The 18,356-nt window shown below is 42.4% G+C and overlaps 2 protein-coding genes across 2 annotated transcripts in view; both read left to right on the forward strand.

Moving 5' to 3' along the window:
- The first annotated feature begins 923 nt into the window (after positions 1–923).
- Positions 924–6,448, forward strand: LOC104508474 (deleted in malignant brain tumors 1 protein). The gene is made up of 6 exons (XM_010150115.1): positions 924–946; positions 1,145–1,353; positions 2,422–2,594; positions 2,968–3,353; positions 5,193–5,464; positions 6,276–6,448. Exons 1-6 carry the CDS (start codon positions 924–926, stop codon positions 6,446–6,448), a joined length of 1,236 nt encoding a protein of 411 aa, XP_010148417.1.
- Positions 6,449–16,834: 10,386 nt separating this feature from the next.
- The window catches only part of LOC104508475 (deleted in malignant brain tumors 1 protein-like), a 6,128-nt gene continuing 4,606 nt past the window's right edge, over positions 16,835–18,356 (forward strand). The window contains exons 1-2 of the mRNA XM_010150116.1: positions 16,835–17,153; positions 18,218–18,348. Of these exons, the coding sequence (XP_010148418.1) occupies positions 16,835–17,153; positions 18,218–18,348 (450 nt within the window). The remainder of the gene's footprint in view (positions 17,154–18,217; positions 18,349–18,356) is intronic.

Below are 18,356 nucleotides of genomic sequence, written 5' to 3' on the forward strand. Positions count from 1 at the left end.
CCACATTTTGTCCCGCTTTCAAAAAATGTCCCTTAATGTTTGCCGTAATGCATGCTTGCCAAATGTGTTTTAAGCTTTTGGGTTTTGTTACTCCGGCCCTGAAGACCACCTCACAGAGACTTCCAAGATCTTGACTGCCTCCATGACAGGGTGACACCGGCATTGCTAGTGATGTAGAAAACCTGGCCTTGTTCTTTCTTCCACAATGTGCTCACTCCCTTCTTTGTCTTACTCCCTTATCAGATGCCGTCAACACAACTGTTCCCACTCCACGGTCAACTACTCCAGGTGTGTCTTCTTTTTTCATCTTTCTGATATGTTGCTTCTGAGGTGTATTAGTTTTTATTTTATAATTTCGGGTTATATCTATTACATATTGTAATATTTTTGGAAGTATTCTGTATCGGTACTAGCTCTTCAAGTCCTATATACTGGTCCTCTCTCTCTCTGATTCTGTCACTGTTTTTTTCAGGCTGCGTTTATTTTGTTGGAAATCTTTTCTTTCTTCTCTACATTTTATATCTTTTAGGCCAGAACTTCTTGTTTTCTCTCATACATATATTTGCCTTGATGTTACCGTATCTAAAATAGCAATGTAGAGTCACATTTCTCCAAAGAGATCATCACACTTGTGGCCTGAGTGAGAAGAGCACATCTGTTCGCATTGTCTGGAGATTTATTGTTCTGTTGCTATGGTTTTGATACATAAAATATATTTTTATTTGTTCTGAATTAAATATAAATTAATCTAATCTAGGCCTCTTTGTTGTTGTTGTTGTTTTTTTTTTTCCCCAGACAAAGAATTTATTTGTGGTGGCTTACTTTTTAATTTCTCCGGAACACTTCAGAGTCCTTATCCTTTGAATTATCCTCATAATACAGATTGTTTGTGGCAAATACAAGTAATGAATAATTTCCGCATTATGCTTACTTTTGGAAGTATTCGGTAAGTAAAGCACTTCCTGCTTGCTTAATAAATGGGTCCCAAATTCAACTACAATCACAGTTCCCAAGCATATTTTCCATGCTTATAATTGCATTATAACTGTGTGTGAGTGCAGTGTCTGAGTTTATTTTTTGTTCAGCACTTAAAACTTGAAGTTTACCAAATGCTTTTTATTATATATTCATGTTTCTTCCTCAGGTTCCAAGGTGGATGCCAGAATGATTACATTGAGATCTATGATGGGCCACCCAATACTTCTCCTCTGCTCGGAAGGATTTGTTCTCGTTCTGATCTCATGTACACCTCATCCTCAAACTTTATGTCTGTCAGATTTCACAGTGACTCCAGATACTCCGATACAGGGTTTCATGCAGAGTATCATTCCTTTCCAGCAGACCACAATACGAGTACGTTTCCATTCTGTTTATAACGTTTTCTCTGCTCAGAAGCTTTTACACCCTGATTTTATTTGCTAAATAATATTGTTGAAGAAATCCCACATAAATTACATTCCTACTTGAATTTCACAGCTGGTCATTGACTGATAACTTTCAGACAATAATTATTTTTTAATTTAAAAAAATCTTACAGTAACAAATTAATTGCCTTTAGATGTTTTGTAGGGTGGCCAGCATAAATTCATATTTCTTGTTGCCACATCATTCTTCACATATTTTTTTTCTACCTTTGTAGACAGATTTTCATAGAGTCATAGACAACTTGGTTAGAAAGGACCTGTGGAGGATTCTTAGTCCAACTGTTCAAAGCAGAGCTGTTGCCAACACCGGGTTAGGTCCATGATGAATTTGTCCAGCTGAGTCTCTGGAAACATTTGAAGGATGAAATCTTCAAAGCCACTTCTCTGTTCCAGTACTGTCCTGCGGTCCCAGTGGGAACGTTTATCTAATGTGCACTCACAACCTCCCCAGGCAGAAACAGTGGCCATCACATTTGGCTCCATTGTCTTTGTACCTGTCTTTCTAGAGGCTGTGTGTTGCCAGTAGGTCCCTGTCATCCCCTCTCTCTACCAAAGGCCAGAGTCCCTGGGGTCATTGTTTTCATGTCATGGACTCAGTGAACAATCATGGTGATGGTTTCAGGATCCTCTCCCATCCAAGCAGTGCTTCTGCAAGCCAGTGTGCCTCTTTAACTCTACACCTTCCACAGTACCTTTTGGATTCTTATTCAGGAAAAAATCCCACTCCCTAACATTTTTGTGTAAGTGATGACACAGACCCAAGGTCTCAGCAAAAGCCTGTTTTAACCTACATATTTTTCTCAGGAGGGTAACTGAAGGACAGCTGAAGTTTGTGAGAGACTATTGCTTATTCATATATAGTCTAATGTGAAAAAATAAGTGGTTTGGCTTATGAATTCTCTCCTAAATGGCAGCAGCAATTGTATTTGTTGACTTTGCAACATGTGAGCATTATCAGGTACCTGAAATGACTAATAATTCATATTTTCTTCCCTAGCCCTTCTGTGCTTGTCAACCTACATGCATGCAGTTGTAGACAGACGCTATCTCCAGTCCCAGGGCTACTCAGCGTGGAACATCAGCTTGTCTGACCCTTATTGTAGACCAACAATTACATCGACTGAGGTTATATTCAATGTACCGTACAATGGCTGTGGTACAAGTAGACAGGTCGGTGTCAAAATATTTTGCAGAACTCTCCAAGACTGGGTGTGGAAACAACAGGCATTTGGAAAATTGTCCTGAATCGCAAAGGGTGTTGCAGCCCACAGTTATTCAGAACACAGAAAAGAAGCATGTGTGTCTGGAGGCTATGGTTTATTAAAAATTCCTGCTTGTCCTTCTCAGGGTTTAGGTAATCCCTGTGTCTATTTCAGTGTGATGTTCTAGTGAAGAATTATAGGAGAGGGTTAAGTGTACAACCCCATCCAGCATGCTTAGAATTTTTGAGTGTACTAGGATCTAGCATGTACAGAATTTTGTACTACAAAATGAGAACATGACTATATGCGCTAATTTTTTACTCATCTAATGTGTCAAATAGGGGAACAATGAAACAATCACCTACTCCAATGTGATAAGAGCAGCTGCTTCGGGTTACATCATCAAGAGGCAAAACGACCTTCGTTTGCACATCAACTGCAAAATGCTCCAGAAAACCTGGGTGCAAGTAATGTACACTGTCGATGACATCACTGTCAGTGAAACCCAGTACGGCAGATACGACGTGAACCTGACATTCTACAATTCCTCATCTTTCCTGTGGCCAGTGCATGACTTTCCATACTATGTTCACCCGAATCAGAACTTGTTCCTTCAAGCTTCTCTTCACAGCTCTGACCCAAATCTGGTGGTGTTTGTAGACACCTGTGTGGCATCACCTGATCCTAGCGATTTTCAAACACTGACCTATGAATTGATCAGAAGTGGGTAAGAAATTTCTAAATAATTATTTTGAAACTCTCTCTATGCATAGTTCCGAAAGAGCTTCATTTATGAAAGAGATGATTTAGGGCCAGTGTACATTGGTTGCAATTCTCAATACAAGTATATTTCTAAGAAAGATTTTTTTGGCAAAGCCTGAATAAAATATAATACGAGAAAGAAATGCCATTCAGAAGTTGCAGCCAAGCATGAAGATTTCACTCAAGGAGGCAGTGTAGAAACTGAGGTCTGAATTTGTTTCTGAAATAGATGCATGAAACGTAGGAATGTCAATGGCACTATGTTTTCTATACAGCAGAATTAGCATCTTGCAAAGAGTTGTGTGCAGCATCATAACTAGGATACAAAACAGTCAGTTCAGAAAGAAAGGAAATTCCTTAGCCTTTTCTCCCTATTCTGAAAACCTAAATCATTTTGCTTAATTTGATACAAAATGTGTCTTTTGATTTGAAATGGAAAAGCTGTGGACTCTGGTAAGGAAAGCAAAACTGACAACGACCTCGAAGCATAGAATTATCCCATTTTGTTCCAGGAATGAAAGGCTCGTGCTAACTTCTTTCCCTTTTGTCCTTGCTGGGATTTGAATCGCTCTGCTGCCTGGGAGAGTGTTCACATCAGTAAGCTTGGCAGTGTTGTAACCTACTGCCAAGCTGCAAGTCAGACTTGTGACAGCCTAATGCAGTGACGCAGTGCCTCCTGCCTGCTGGGTGAATGTTCTCCCTGGTACACTTTTTGTGAATCTGGAGAAGGTTTTCCTCTTGTTGGGGTTTCTTTCTATGTTCTCTATAAAGATCCATATTCATTAAGCAGGATACAGAAGGGCAGTCTACTCCTGTGAGAAGGACACTCACCTGGGAGATGGGGCAAATAGATTCTGATCATTTTCCAGTTAATTTTTACTCATGTGACAAGGAACTGTGTCAAAAGCAAATATATTTACTGAATCAAAAATCAGTAATATACACCTATAAACCTCAGATGTGCTGGGATATCACTGCTGTATAAAGTAAACTGTGAGGACTTAAATCCTTGGGGTCTTTCTTAGGGAAAAGAGCACAGTGGAATTTTTGTTGAGGTACAAAAGTAATTAATGACAACTTTGAGATATTCTGGGGTAACGATTGTGGGTCAATTATTGGGTGAGATTAACCACTCACCCAATAAAAAAAAAAGTGGTTAAAAGTTAACCACTTTTTCATGGTGATTCAATTAAACCATAATGACTAGGAACTAAGGTAGGTAGCTTCTAAGGCTAGAATCTGTCAATAAATGAAGCTCATTGACAGGCAAGTTAATCTAGCAACTTTTCTGAGAAACATCTGGAGGTCTCTGTCAGGTGTCAAGATTTCTCAAGCAAGGTACTCTACAAAAATCAAAGGACTAAAGAGCATCTTTATTGCCCCCAAAAGATGTGTATTAGTTTTGTCCTTCCAGAGCAGAGAAAACCCTTTCTGCTTCTGCAACAACCTGCAGGAGCCTCTTTACAAACAGGTAATCCTGTTTGCAAATGCAAAACAGGTCCTCACCTGAAAGCAGCAGAACCACCAGTTATTTTTCAGCTATTCATGTTTACATAAACTTTGTTGAGCTATGAAATTTCAGTGCTGTATAGATTATTGTGGTAGGAATCGCTGCGATACTTACTTATTTTTGTCTCTTAATTTCTCTTCTTGCTAAAAAAACCCACTTTTTAAAAAATCCTTTTGCGTTCTCTTATACTCTTACCTTCTGGGTTTCTATCTGAACTCGAATTATATTGCACAGATATAGTGTAATAGTGTTTCTATTGACAATAGCTAATCTGATAATTTTATATCTTTCCAGGTGTGTTAAGGATTTTACCTACTTTTCTTACTATTCACCATGCAGAGAAGTTGCTCGGTTTGGATTTAATGCTTTTTCGTTTGTTAATCGATACCCGTCAGTTTACCTGCGGTGTGAGCTGGTGGTGTGCAGGTACAATGACTACTCTTCCCGCTGCTATCAAGGCTGCTTTAGTAGGTTCAAGAGGAATACAGGTTCTTCCCAGGGAAAAATTAATGTCGTTGTTGGACCTGTCCGGCTTCAGGAAGCTCACGCTGCGAACAGGAATGCTGGTAAATTTAAATAACCTAAATAACATAAGACTCTGTATGTTACATTATGTTTGCATGTCAGTTCAGATATGAAATACAGCTCTGAAATGTGCCTTTTCTGGTTGAATCATAACTCTACTATAATTCTTACAGGGAATTTTTTAATTATTATTTTTATAAAATTGTTTTATAATGTGTGCAACCTATTTCCTTTCTATCTTATTTTAGACCCATTATTTGTTCTGCACATGTCAAATGGCAATTTATTCAGTTCTTTGGGAAGAGGGATGAGATGTAACTTGTCTCCCTGCAGGACTTATACTAATTTTCCAAAGCTGTCTGTGCCTGATTGGCATGTCTCTTATTTATTAGCAACCAATCCAATTGATTAGCAACCAATCCAAGACCACGTTTTGAGCAGCCTGGTCTAGGGGAAGGTGTCCCTGCCCATGGCAGGGGGTTTGGATCGAGATGGTGTTTCAGGTTCTTTCCAACCTAAACCATTCTATTATTCTATGAATCTGTAGATCCCCTTGGAAATCTTGTTCCCCAGTGTCCTATAGCTGCTGTTTCCACTATCAGAAAACAGCATCTTATGGGTTTAGAGCGTAGTCATTGCAAATACCTAGTTGCTCTTTAATTCCTTGCCATAATCTTCACTTGTTTGGCATGGCCAGAGGATCATTTGTGAAACTATGCAATAAGGCAATTTACTTTCTGATCAGATCCAGTTTGCAACATTTTAATTCAAGTTGTCTTTGCCTAATCACCTTTGAGATTAACTAGCTCAGAAAACCAAATGTAAGCTTCTCTCTTTCTCTTTTGTGCACAGAGCTGGCCCCTGACATCCAAGTGAAAGGGGACTCTCAGAGCCCAGTAGCTGCTGCCAGCTCCTATGTTCCTCTGGCTGTTACCGCTGTGGTGCTGGTAGCTGTTGTTCTCACTGTCGGAGGATTTCTTTTGAAGCGTAAACTGCGGGAACCCATCCCATACCAGATAATGTGAGAGGCAGCACAAGGTTTGCAGGCGGAAGGTGCTGATATTTTCACCGGTCATCTGCTTCATGATTTGGTTTTGTAACCTGTGGAGAGGGTAACTCTTACTTGACTATGCCACTGCCTAGATCTTGTTTGAAGACTGTACTGTAATAAGGCAAAACCCAGTGTTACCATAAACTGAACTTATTAAGGAGCCTGGATTTAGAATCCATAAGTCCACATACACCAAAGGTCTACAGAAAAGTTGTTTCTTCCGTCCTATCACCCAAATAAGCTACCACCTTCAAAGCTGGACATTGCATCTCATTTGAGCTCCTGGTTGAATGTCTGTCTGAGAAGACTGATTTAGGTGACTTGAGAAAGAAGAAATTATTTCTTTTGCCATTGCTGATATGCAGATAAAACACCTGTGTAACACCTCAAGATACCCTGGAAAGCAGTCTAAGGAAAATATTTCTTTGTGGTAAAAATATCTCAATAATGAGCCATTAGCAAAAATGCACAGGGGCTGCACATAAGGAATTATTCCTGTACTGTATTCCTTATTTTGAGGGGTATGGTTCTTTGCAATTGCATGTTTCTCTGAGAAAATGTAGGCCCTCTATAAGATTTTGCATAGAGGATGAATATAATTGAATCTGTTATGTAAATATGTAATTAAAAAATAGCAGGAAAGAAAAAAAATTTTTGAGCAATATTTCTTTCAATGTACTTGCAAACATAACACCTATGTGTCTGAACTCCCAGATAATGCATTATCAGGGTGGAGAACGTGGCTTCTGGTAAAAAATTACTTTGTCAAGCAGTGATTTCTGCTCTTGTTCTTACACATTTCTACATCTCTAATGGGAGGGGGAGAGAGAATGTACATAAGTTGCCATAAGGAAGTGTGACCTGTCTCCAATCCCCATGTGAAAACAAAATAAAAACAATAACAAGGGAAGAATCTGTGGCTACAAATGGAAAGGTCACCTTGATTGAGAAATGCTTTTCTTTAGACTTTCCTGTTTTCTAGCCAGCTATGAAAGAGGAAAGTTTGTTGGGAACAGTGTAATGTACTATGTGTGGGGTGAGCCAGACACAAAGTAGTGACGTGTGAGGAAGGTGCGCTGTAATCTAAGGCAACACCCTGCCCTGACAAGGAGGATGTGGGCAGCTCTGACATGAATCATTACAGCCTGTACCATGTCTTCCCACAAGCTGTCTTTTCCTGGTGACCCCGGGCAGGCTCTCTCGACATCTCTCCATGCTGTGGAGGAGGGACTGTACAAGCAGGGATTGGCATGGCCCACAGAGAGTGGAAAGGAATTTTGTTGTCCACACACAAAGAAAAGGACTGTAGGGGGTCGTCCCCTCCTCTCTGCCTACAGCCAGCTTTGAAGGGCAGAGCAATCCAAGAGGCTGACCTGCCCTTCATCTAGTCTTGTTTTGTGGACTAGAGATTGTCTGTGCTTGGAGGGATCCAGCAACCTGCTCAGCACAGTGAAGACCTTCCTGGACCTTGGCTTTCCTACCTCTCTACAAGAGGTCCTTCCCCTAAGGTCTTCCCAACCCTGCTTTCTGTCCTGCCCCAGCTCCTTTTGAGGCCTTGCTGCTGTGGTTGTGTTACCCAGCCATTCTTCAGGGAATATATTGATGGTACTTCTTCTGCTTCTTGTAGGCTCAGAATATTATTGTGATCAAACAAGCAGAAAGATGCTAGACCTGGGATGTTGGTGCCTCCAATCTGCAACATTCCTGTACTGTCCAGAGCTGAGTCTTTTCTGTTCCAAGGTCCCACAGGTCCCTTAGTGACAGGAGAAAGGGTAAGGGGTTTAAATTGAAAGTGGGGAGGTTTAGATTAGGTATCAGGAAGAAGTTCTACATGGAGAGGGTGGTGAGGCACTGGGACAGGTTGCCCAGAGAAGCTGTGGATGCCCCATCCCTGGAAGTGTCCAAGGCCAGGCTGGATGAGGCTTTGAGCAACCTGGTCTAGTGGAAGGTGTCCCTGCCCATGGCAGGGGAGTTGGAACTGGATGAGCTTCAAGGTCATTCCAACCTAAACTTTTCTGTAACTCTATGATGTACCAAAGTTTTATCAGAATGCAAGGTAGGAGTACCAGATGCAGTGGTTTTCTTGTTGAATGTTGCTGTAGAAAACACTGTTAAACTGTTCCAATTAGCTGGTGTCTCAGAATCATCTCCTTGTTTCCTGCCACCTTCCTTGATCCACAAGTACTATAGAAATTCAGGACTCAAGAAAACTGGATTTGGTGATGAGGAAAGAGTCATGCTCTAAAATACATGTGCCTGGTGAATGGTGTCTCTGTCAAGAACCTGCCTTCCCACTTCCTGACCCACCACTTTCAGGAAAGCTTCTACTGGTATATCCCGTGGATTTACCTCTCATTGGTAGACAGTTCCGATCCACTTGCATCCTCAGCATGAAACAAAGGCAAATTGGTTTGCAATGACATGCTTCACATGATACAAGTAACCCAATAAATCAGACTAAGCTGGCTCATTGCATCTTAACACATGGATTCAATTACTATTTCTTTGTGAAGTCCATGGATACCCTCACTCCAGTCTAGATACTTTCTTATAGTACCAGGTGAAAGCTGATGAATCTTCTGTGTCCTTTTGATGATTGTCATTTGGACTTCACAGAGTCAGTATGTCTGCAGAAGTCTCCTAACAATAGTCAGTAGAAAAGAAAATGTTTTCAAAGCTCAGAGCTTATTTCAGAGAGTAACGTGTTGAGAAACACTGCAAGCCATCAGAAAAAGACCTATAGAGCAAAAATGTGTTACTGCAAGAGACTTACCTGTCCAATGGGAAGGATGAAAACATGTGCTGTATGGTATTTGCATTGATTAATTAATTCAAATTAATCAGAACATTACATTTATCTATTCCTACTCCATAGAGATTGTCAAATAATTAAGATCTCTAGAAGTATCTAGATCTTTGAAGTTTGTACTAAATAATTAATTAGCGAAGAATGTAGTGAAAATTAGTTAACCAGTGTTCTTCATTTACCTGGACAGTTTAACATGGGTTTTTCTCTTGAACTGTCTAGGGAACAATTTCATGTTCCCCTACCTCCCCACTCTTTACAGTTATTATGAGAGTTTGGAGAAGAGTTGCTATCCATCACTTACTCCTGCCTCACTGATTGAAGTGTTTGATTGGTCAGTCAACTAAGCTGGATTTTTTCTGCTTCTTGCCAAGATGTCAAAATCAGAACAATATGAATAGTGAATACCAGGTGTTGTGTCCATTTCCTCATTCATGTGCGAATGTGGTTGTTTGTATAAAGAAGAAACATATTTACCCTTCTCAATGTTCACTTTCACAGCTTCCAATATTATCTTTGGCCTCTTGTGTATCGCACTTCCTTCTTCCATTCCAATAATGCTGACCTTTGTGGAAAGACTTTCTAAGTCAGTTTTCCCTCGGGCTCCTGGATGACTGACCCTGGAGGCAATAGATCTGTGTATATTGCAAAAATTGTCCACAAATTTTAACTCCTGATAATGCCATCCAAGCCATGATGGCTGTAGAGGTAGAGACAGATGAAGAACAGTATTCTAGCTCCTCAGTGTTCGGATGCTCATCAGCCTTTTCTTGTTAAATAATTAAACCAAATAAATACAGGAAAGTAATCACTCTGGCGAAAGAGAGATGAAAGAGAATTAAAAAATATTTCATGTTGTGGAAAAGCTTTGGATTAATTCTTCCAAGAATGACACAGCTGTAATTGTCAGTATGCACAATTAAATGAAGTATATATTAAGAAAGATTCTTAATAGAAATCTGAACCTTTTTCCCCCTCATTTTATGGTTCAAGTCAATCAAAGGAAATTTTAGAATGAAGTTAATTTTCAACCTATATAATATACTAAACTATGCATAAAATCCACTGATTTTTCTTCACAGTTTTCACAAAAGTTGTCAGCTGACCCTGATATTCTTTGACACTTTCTTGCCATTTAACAGTCTCTCATTGAAGAGCTTTGACTTGAACTTAAAAGCACCAAAAGGGGATGAGTTCCTACTGGGGCTGGAGGTGTTGACTTCAACTGCAAAGTTATTCAGGTATCTCAGTCATTTGCTTACAAGGCTTGGCTCAGTCTCTCTCCTTAATTATCTGGAACAAATTGCACATGTGTTGAGGCAAAGTTATCACTTACATACTGTGGTATGAGGTCGCCTCCACTTACAGCTGTGGCTCTCAAGCAAGGAAACTATCGAGCAATATTTCATGCCTCTCTCAAGTCAGCTTCTCTTGCTGCTGCTCCAACCCTCTTTCCCCAGGTCCTGGACTCATAACTGAGCCCAGACCAGCCCAGACCACCGATTGCCTCCTGTCCTTTCCATGCATCTCCACCACGTTGCCTCTCCAGTGGCTCCTACATCCAGCAAGAGGCTGCAGTCACCTCCTACCTTAACCAACTTCTTGTTGGCTGATGGCAGAGGAATTGATGGTGTGGTGGAGCTAGCAATTTTGACAGGATGCAACTGTCTCAGTTAAGTGTCTCTTGGTTATCTTCAGCAACGGGCACAGTTCTGGTGGATTATGTTCTGAGACTGCCCCCACCCCCCAGTCATACTTGAACAAAGCCACCAGGTCTTATTTTACTTGAGTGTGACAAATCTGTAAGAAATTCATGGCTCCCCAGGGATACTTGCCTCACTAGTTGGAACGAAGTTATGAAGCTCCTTTTTTACTTTACTGAAGGAAATCAATTTGTGTTTCAATTCCACTACCTTCCCCAGACCTGCCAAGCAATCTCCCCATAAAAAGAAAAATACTGAGATTCATCAGCCAGAATTGAAAGGTATCTCTGGATAGGAGCTCATTTTCTTTGTACAATGTGATGACTATGAAACCTACAGTAGCATAAATATTTCCTCCCAGGTAGTGGAAAATGTCACTCTTGAGGTATTATCTTTCTGCAAAATCCAGGAAGTTACAAAATCTTGAATGACAAATCAAACATATTTTTGTTTCAGATCATAGGATTGTGGTTGTTTTATTGTTCTCCTATAGAAAGACAAACCAACAGAGCCACTCCCCTTCAGAAATAGAGACTATATATTCTGATGGTCCGTTCTATCAACAGCGCCTGATGAGATGGGTACCACCATGATTTTTGCATGGCTACTCTTGTTAGGTGCAGCAGTTCTGGAGGCCAAACCAGGTAAAGCATGATAGACTTGTTCCAGGGCACATAAAAAAAATAAAGACTGTTTGGGATCCTCTCTGTTGATTCCGCTAACAGAAATCACATTCATGCTGGTATCAGTTTGGGCAAAAGTTTAAAGGGGAAATGGGATGAAAACTGTTTTGTTTTACTAAAATTATGAACTAATCATCATAGTGAATGCTAAGAATTATTTAAACCATTCAGTGTTCATTTTGCTGTCGCAGAGTCGTACTTGTCTTATTGCCTTGTGTCATTACGAGCATTGTGTCTGTAAGTATGTTATGAACGAGTCGTTCTTCCAATTCCAGAAATCTGATCTAAGAGTCATGGAAGAATTTATTAATTTTTTAAATGTGTCCTTATTCCAGAGTATATGCGTGCATACATATGTTACATATTTGCTTGTATTATTTGATTCTTCTTGATCTTATGTACAATTTAACAAATATAACAAGAAGGTTTTTTTCATAATCTAGCACTGTGGATAAATGAGGAACATCTGAAAATAACGAAAGGCATAAAATGCTTTTAGTCCAACTTTTCTTTGGTCATTGACTTTTTCCTTATATGATTAGTTTCCCTCTCCTATGCGTCTTGGGTGACTTTGAGGTAGTTAGTTTTATGTATGTCATAGAACTATTGCTGATATGTTTTCTAAGTAGTTCTGTAAGCATCATTATGATAATTTATATTGCCATCATCCCCTTCATCCAGTTTTCATCTCTCCTCTGCTTGCCTGGTGATAAGCCATCTCACTCTTGCTGCTCCAGTTCTTCCCTCTGCTCTCGGCTTCCTTCCCCAGCTCATGCCTCTCTCTCCTGGGTTAAGTGCTGTATTTGTATCAGCACAGGCTTTTGTCTTTTTGATGCCTTTGAAGTGTGAGGCAGGACACAGCCTATCTGACTACATGCCCGGTTGATGGTTATGCTCTCACAGTGATGACAGACCCTGAATGAAAGCAAATAAAGCTGGTTTAGATCAGCTTTAATTTCCTAATCCCACTCTGACATTTTGCCAGGTTTGCTGCTTCACTTCTCAAAAGTCCTATGAGTATGGTTCAAAAATGTCCAAGTAGATATTTGAAGAAATGTGTCAGATATAAATCAAGAGGCACTTCTGTAGCTTCTCCTTTTGAACTGGTGCTTAAATGCCTACAAATAGAGACAAATTTACCTTGGACACTGTCTTGACTGTTCTTCTAGTCCAACAACAAAAAATTAGATGGAGTGAAGAAATCCTGGAGCTGTTAACTTCTTAGATTTGTTTTGCTCTGGATGACTTATTTGGTGTTTAAAAACAAGCTAAATATGTATTTGTCAGAAAGGCAAAGCATAACAAGTGCAGCGTTCATGTTTTGATTTCCAAAGTCTAAATACTGCAGATCTTAAGTTACAACAATTATTTGCTCACTTACACTTAATGGTAAAGTCTTTAATAAACTTCTTCAACTAAAATACATCTTTAAAATCAGGATTTTTATATTGTTCACTGAAAAATGTCTAAACAAGCTAACTCAAACTGGAAAGCAGATGGGCTTTCCATGAATGAATGCAGTGATCAGATGTATACATGATAGGTTATTAGGTATTTCTTTATTTCAAACTCTAATAACATCTTACCGGTATATAAGAAATAAGGATTCATACAGAAATTTTTAGAATCACATTGAGAACACTGTCCATTCTTTCACTAAAATTACTCTAAAGAATTTTATTGTGCTATGTGGACTCTAGGTCCTTAAAATTCTAAAAATTTTAGAGAAAGAAGAGAAATTCTAGTTAAATTGCATAAACTAGGGGGAAAAAAAAAGAAAGAATGGATATTTTTTTCTCTAAAATGCTGTAGTTTTTCTGAAGGATTAATTTGGCCTAATCCTGACACAATTTTAAGCAAAGTAGATCACTGCTTGTCCTTCAGTAGTGCATAATATCTCATGAATTGCAGTTTACCTACCTGGTGATTTTTATATGGCATCTTTTTAGCAGCTCCATGAGCATAGATTTAGGAAAAAGCCATGGGCTTGGCTGTCCAGGCTGCATCTTGCTGTGTCCCTGAAGCCTTGGTGATTTGCTTGAGCCATGGCTCTGCTTTCCCTCCTGCACCCAGGTCAGCAGAGACTTTGTGCGTCACGTAGAAATGTTACACATACATCCTTCTAGTAAGACACAGGTTGAGGGCAGGAAAGCTGTGCTGTACGTCCTAAATTCCAACAGGATTCAATGTAAATTGCTACATCTCCTTGTTCTTTAGCATAAAATGTTTTTACAACAAAGAATAAAAGAAATACGTAAATATGAAATCCGTTCTTAAAACGTGTTAGTTTATTCCCATTAACAAAGAAAAAAAAATATTAGTACTGTTTTCTTAATACAGTTTTACTTAGATTTCATTCAAATACTGAAATTCTTTTTCTCTCCTCATCTTTCCTGTTATGCTTTTATTAAAGAATTTCCCTTCTTCTTGAGAGTTTGTGCTTAGCCTGCCGTCTAAATTTTCTGTAGGAATCTTGCATAAAATATGTGCAGCTGATTCTGAGATCTGGAAGAGAGGAAGAAAAAGAAGTGTGCATCACCTCTGACCTCACAGGCATTTAATACTGGGCTAGACAAGCACCTACTAGGAACGATGGGGCAAGAGGACAGAAGTTATGACTTCTTAAGGTCACTTCCAGGTTATTCGTCTGACGGTGTTGGTGCTCAGTTCCGTCTCTCCCCAAGGGAGAGGCACATTTTTATTTTCTAAATACTTTTGCTATAAATTGCACCCAATATACACATGTCAGCTTTGGGGTATGCAGACATTCTCCTGAGATAGTATTTCATTCATTCAAGATATACAGTGGAAAGTTATACCAGATATACCAGCTACGTATCTAATTTTTCTTTCTACTTTATTATGAAGAATTTTCAGTCTGTGGAAGGGCGCGCTCCCTCTGAAAAGGCCTGTGCTCATGAATCAGAATCTGATCTTCCAACAACTGTCTTTTCACTCCGCTGACCCTGCAGAGCCAGCATGGACTCATGTTTTTTCTTACTAGGGTACTATAGAAACTGTGATTGTTCACTCCATGCAAAGCAGTTAAAAACCCCAAGGATCAGATATGCATTGCAATATGTAGAACTTTTATTCCATCTAATCACTCAGCAGTGGCAAAGGGAATAAGGAAACAAGTGGAGATTAGAGGCAAAGCTATGACTGACAGGCAGTGTGCATCGGGGAGGAATAGGGCTAGGTGAAACTCATCACAAGCCTTAATGCGTTCATTGTGGACAATAATAATTTCACTGTCACAACCCAAACTGCTGTAGCTGACAACTGACTGCATTGTTTCCATACTTTTCAAGCTTAGGTCCACTAACACCCTTTTCCTTTACAAATATCCCTCTATTTTGAGTAGTCTGCCACCTTGCTGTTTTCTGATTTTACTTTCCCCTTACTTTTTAAGAAAAGGTAGTTCAGTTGGATGTTATTTTCCCCTATATTTACAGCAGATCATTATGAACTGAGACATGGCTGATGACAAGAGATTGTTCAGGGGCTTTATATATATATTGCAGTTTTCCACATTTCTTCAAAGAGGCAGAGCTTAAGGAGCTGAATTCATGCTAGAAGAAAATGTTAGCTACATCAGTGCTTTGAATTTAGCAGAGAACAACAGAACTTGCTCTGAGACCTCTGTTACCATATGTGTGCTGTGTTCAGTGCCTTTTCAAGGGCCATTTATTTCTTGCTTGCATTCATAGCTCCAGTGCCTACGTCACACTGGCTGTATTCAACAGGTAATTCATGCTGGCCTGATCCACTCCTGGTCGTGTGCCAAGCACCACCCAAGACCACTGCCCTGGCTGCTCCTGGGGATGACCTGAGCCTCTGCAGAAGGGTGTCCACCATGGTGATAGGTCCAAGCCCGGCTGCTGCCAGCAACCCTACAGCTCCCATGGCAGGAGCCTGTAGAGGACCGCCTCCGGCTGTACCTGGGCCACCATGTCCTGTAGCTGGGAGCAGGTGCCACATCAGTGCCTTTCCTTGCTGCCACTATCTGGAAATACCACTTTCAAGAAAAATTTTCAATTGGTTGTTACCCACCTCCACTCTCTCCATTGACCCCAGTCAAGATGGAGTATGCCATCAGAGTAATTTGTCACGATTTCACTTCATTCTTGAGGAACTGGGCTTGTACCTAACACGCAGATGTACCCATTGCACAAGCATTGTCCTCATTTGGGTGCTGTCTTTCTTCCCTATTCACAGGAAAAACCACTACAGCACCAATGACCTCCACAGTGCCAGCAGCCTCAGCACTGAAGCCTCAACACTCAACCTCCAGAGAGGCATCCACCCCAGCACAGATGAGTTCTCTAGCAGAGACGAAGCCCACAGAGGAAATGACCGCAGCAGAGGGGAGCGCGTCAGGTCAGCCTGTCCGCAGTCACTCACTGATACCCTTAGTGCCCCTGATCTCCCTTCCCACACTTGATTGCACAGGAGGGCGTCTCCCATCCCTTGGCCACTCTACTTAGGCTATTCCTGGCACCCAAGTTCGCAGTGACGATGTACGCAGACTATGGGGAAGAGCTGGTAAACTGGGGAGCTGAGATTTGAGGCCAGGACCTCTGCAGCCATTGCTGGTGAAGGAAACTGTTCGGGGAGACATTTCCTTTTGCTGCAACTGGGGGGACGGTGACAGGGGATCATTCTGCCTTTGTCCTTCCAGTTCCTGCACAGGTAGTACCATAGCTATTTCCTAGATATGCTCTGGGATTTGGGATGTGACTGGAAAAGAGACTGGAAAAGAGAAAGCTGCTGCATCAAAGGTTTTGTAATGCAAGTTAGACTTCCATGGTCTTGTGGTTCCTGCCCAGGGAGCAGATAACTGTGTGAAACAGAGACGTCACAGTAGTCACTTCAATTGAATGAAAGTCGTCCACATGATGTGAAGTGCCACAGGCTAGGGGCTCCTTAAAGATGGGCTACTTCAGGGGGCATGACATGCACCGATTGTGTTCAGAGCCTTGTCATTTACACCAAATTTCTACTTGCATCCATAGCTCCAGTGCCCACCACAGACCAGCCAACTTCAACAGGTAATTCATGCCCACCAGATCTATCCCTGGACTTGCAGCACTCATGCAGGATCCCTGATGTAGGGGCCTATGTAGGGACCGGGGGTACTGGGCTGGAGGGACACTAACCACTGCCACATGCCTCACCCCAGGCATCCTCATGCGCCTCTCCGGCGGGAGGAACAGATGCGAGGGCCGCGTGGAGCTGGACAATGGCAGCCGGTGGGGGAACGGGGGGCGAAAAACCTGACGGATGCCCAGGTGGTGTGCCGGCAGCTGGGCTGCGGCCAGGCCATGGCCAGCCCGGGCAGTGCACACTTCGGATCCGGCTCCGGAGGCATCTTCCTGGACAACGTGCAGTGTCGCGGGGACGAATCCTCCCTCCATCTGTGCAGGCACAATGGCTGGGGCAAGCACAACTGCAGGCACGTGGAGGATGCCGGCGTCATCTGTGCAGGTGTGTGGGCAGCAGAGGCCACCGGCTCTCCCATGGAGCTCATGGCCCTCTGTGCCCAGCTCCTCGTGTCCCCATGCCCTCCTCACCATGATCCCTGTCGTTGTACCCAATGCCCCAAGATGGGGCCAGGTCTGTGGACAGCAGAGGCCACTGGCTCTCACACAGATCACTCCAGGTGGCTTTGGGTGCCCTCCCTTGTGAGCAGCCATGCTTATCTCCATCAGTAGGGCCGGAGCACAGCAGCAATGCTGGGGGCTTCTGCTGCCTGGTGCTGAAGCACAGGTCTTCCAAAAACCCCATTTTTGCACACAGAGGGCACAGCGAGTTCTCCACACTCGCAGGTGTAGGTGCTCGGTGCAGTGGCAAAGATCAGGATCGCAGGATCACGGTGTGGGGAGGATGGGGCAGCACTGGGGACATGTCAGGCTGGTGTGTGGAGGGGGATGACAGGGCAGAGCCCCATGCTCTCTTCCTCCCTTAGTACTCCAGCCTTGCATATCCACGTCCATGTCCATTGCCATTGTCATGTCCACTGTCACAAACCTGCTGTATTCGCTGCCCTTTCATTCACTCTCTTTAAAAAATGCAGCTGCACATCCTCCGGCTGAAGTACCAGGCACAGGTAATTCATGCCCACCCAGCTTATTCCCAGCCTTGCAGTGTGCCCCAACCCAGCACGAGGGGGGACAAGCTGACCTGTGCCAGCCTGGTACAGGTCTGCTGCTCCCTTCTGCCTGTGAAATCCCCATGGTGCATGAGTGGTTCCCCTCAGGGGATCGGTCACCATCAAGGTGTGCAAAGGCGTTTTCTGAAATGCCCCCATGCCCCCAGCAGCCCCCAGGACTCCCAGGCAGCTCCCATGGACACCTCCAACAGGTCCCTGCCCGTTGTGCATCTGCTTTCTGCACTACTGGGGTGTTTGCTCAGCCACTGCTCCCCCCAGGTCCCTTTGGGTCTGCACCACCCCAGCTCACGTTCACTGCAGCCAAATCCCCAAAACAGCCAGGGAGGTGGGGCCCACGGGTTCCGGGCTGGCAGGACACTGACCCTGTGCCATTTCCCAGGCATCCTCATGCGCCTCTCCGGCGGGAGGAACAGATGCGAGGGCCGCGTGGAGCTGTACAATGGCAGCAGCTGGGGCACGGTGTGTGACGACCTGTGGAACCTGACAGATGCCCAGGCGGGGTGCCGGCAGGTCGGGCG

Source organism: Eurypyga helias, unplaced genomic scaffold (assembly GCF_000690775.1).
Source record: "Eurypyga helias isolate BGI_N326 unplaced genomic scaffold, ASM69077v1 scaffold7474, whole genome shotgun sequence".
Taxonomy (NCBI): Eukaryota; Metazoa; Chordata; class Aves; order Eurypygiformes; family Eurypygidae; genus Eurypyga; species Eurypyga helias.

Bases quoted from the DNA above. Each gene is read 5' to 3' on its own strand.
- LOC104508474 (XM_010150115.1), top strand. From the start codon at position 924: ATGCTTACTTTTGGAAGTATTCG. The intron at 2,595-2,967 runs GTCGGTGTCAAA...TGTGTCAAATAG, and splicing joins GCTGTGGTACAAGTAGACAG to GGGAACAATGAAACAATCAC. The intron at 3,354-5,192 runs GTAAGAAATTTC...ATATCTTTCCAG, and splicing joins TATGAATTGATCAGAAGTGG to GTGTGTTAAGGATTTTACCT.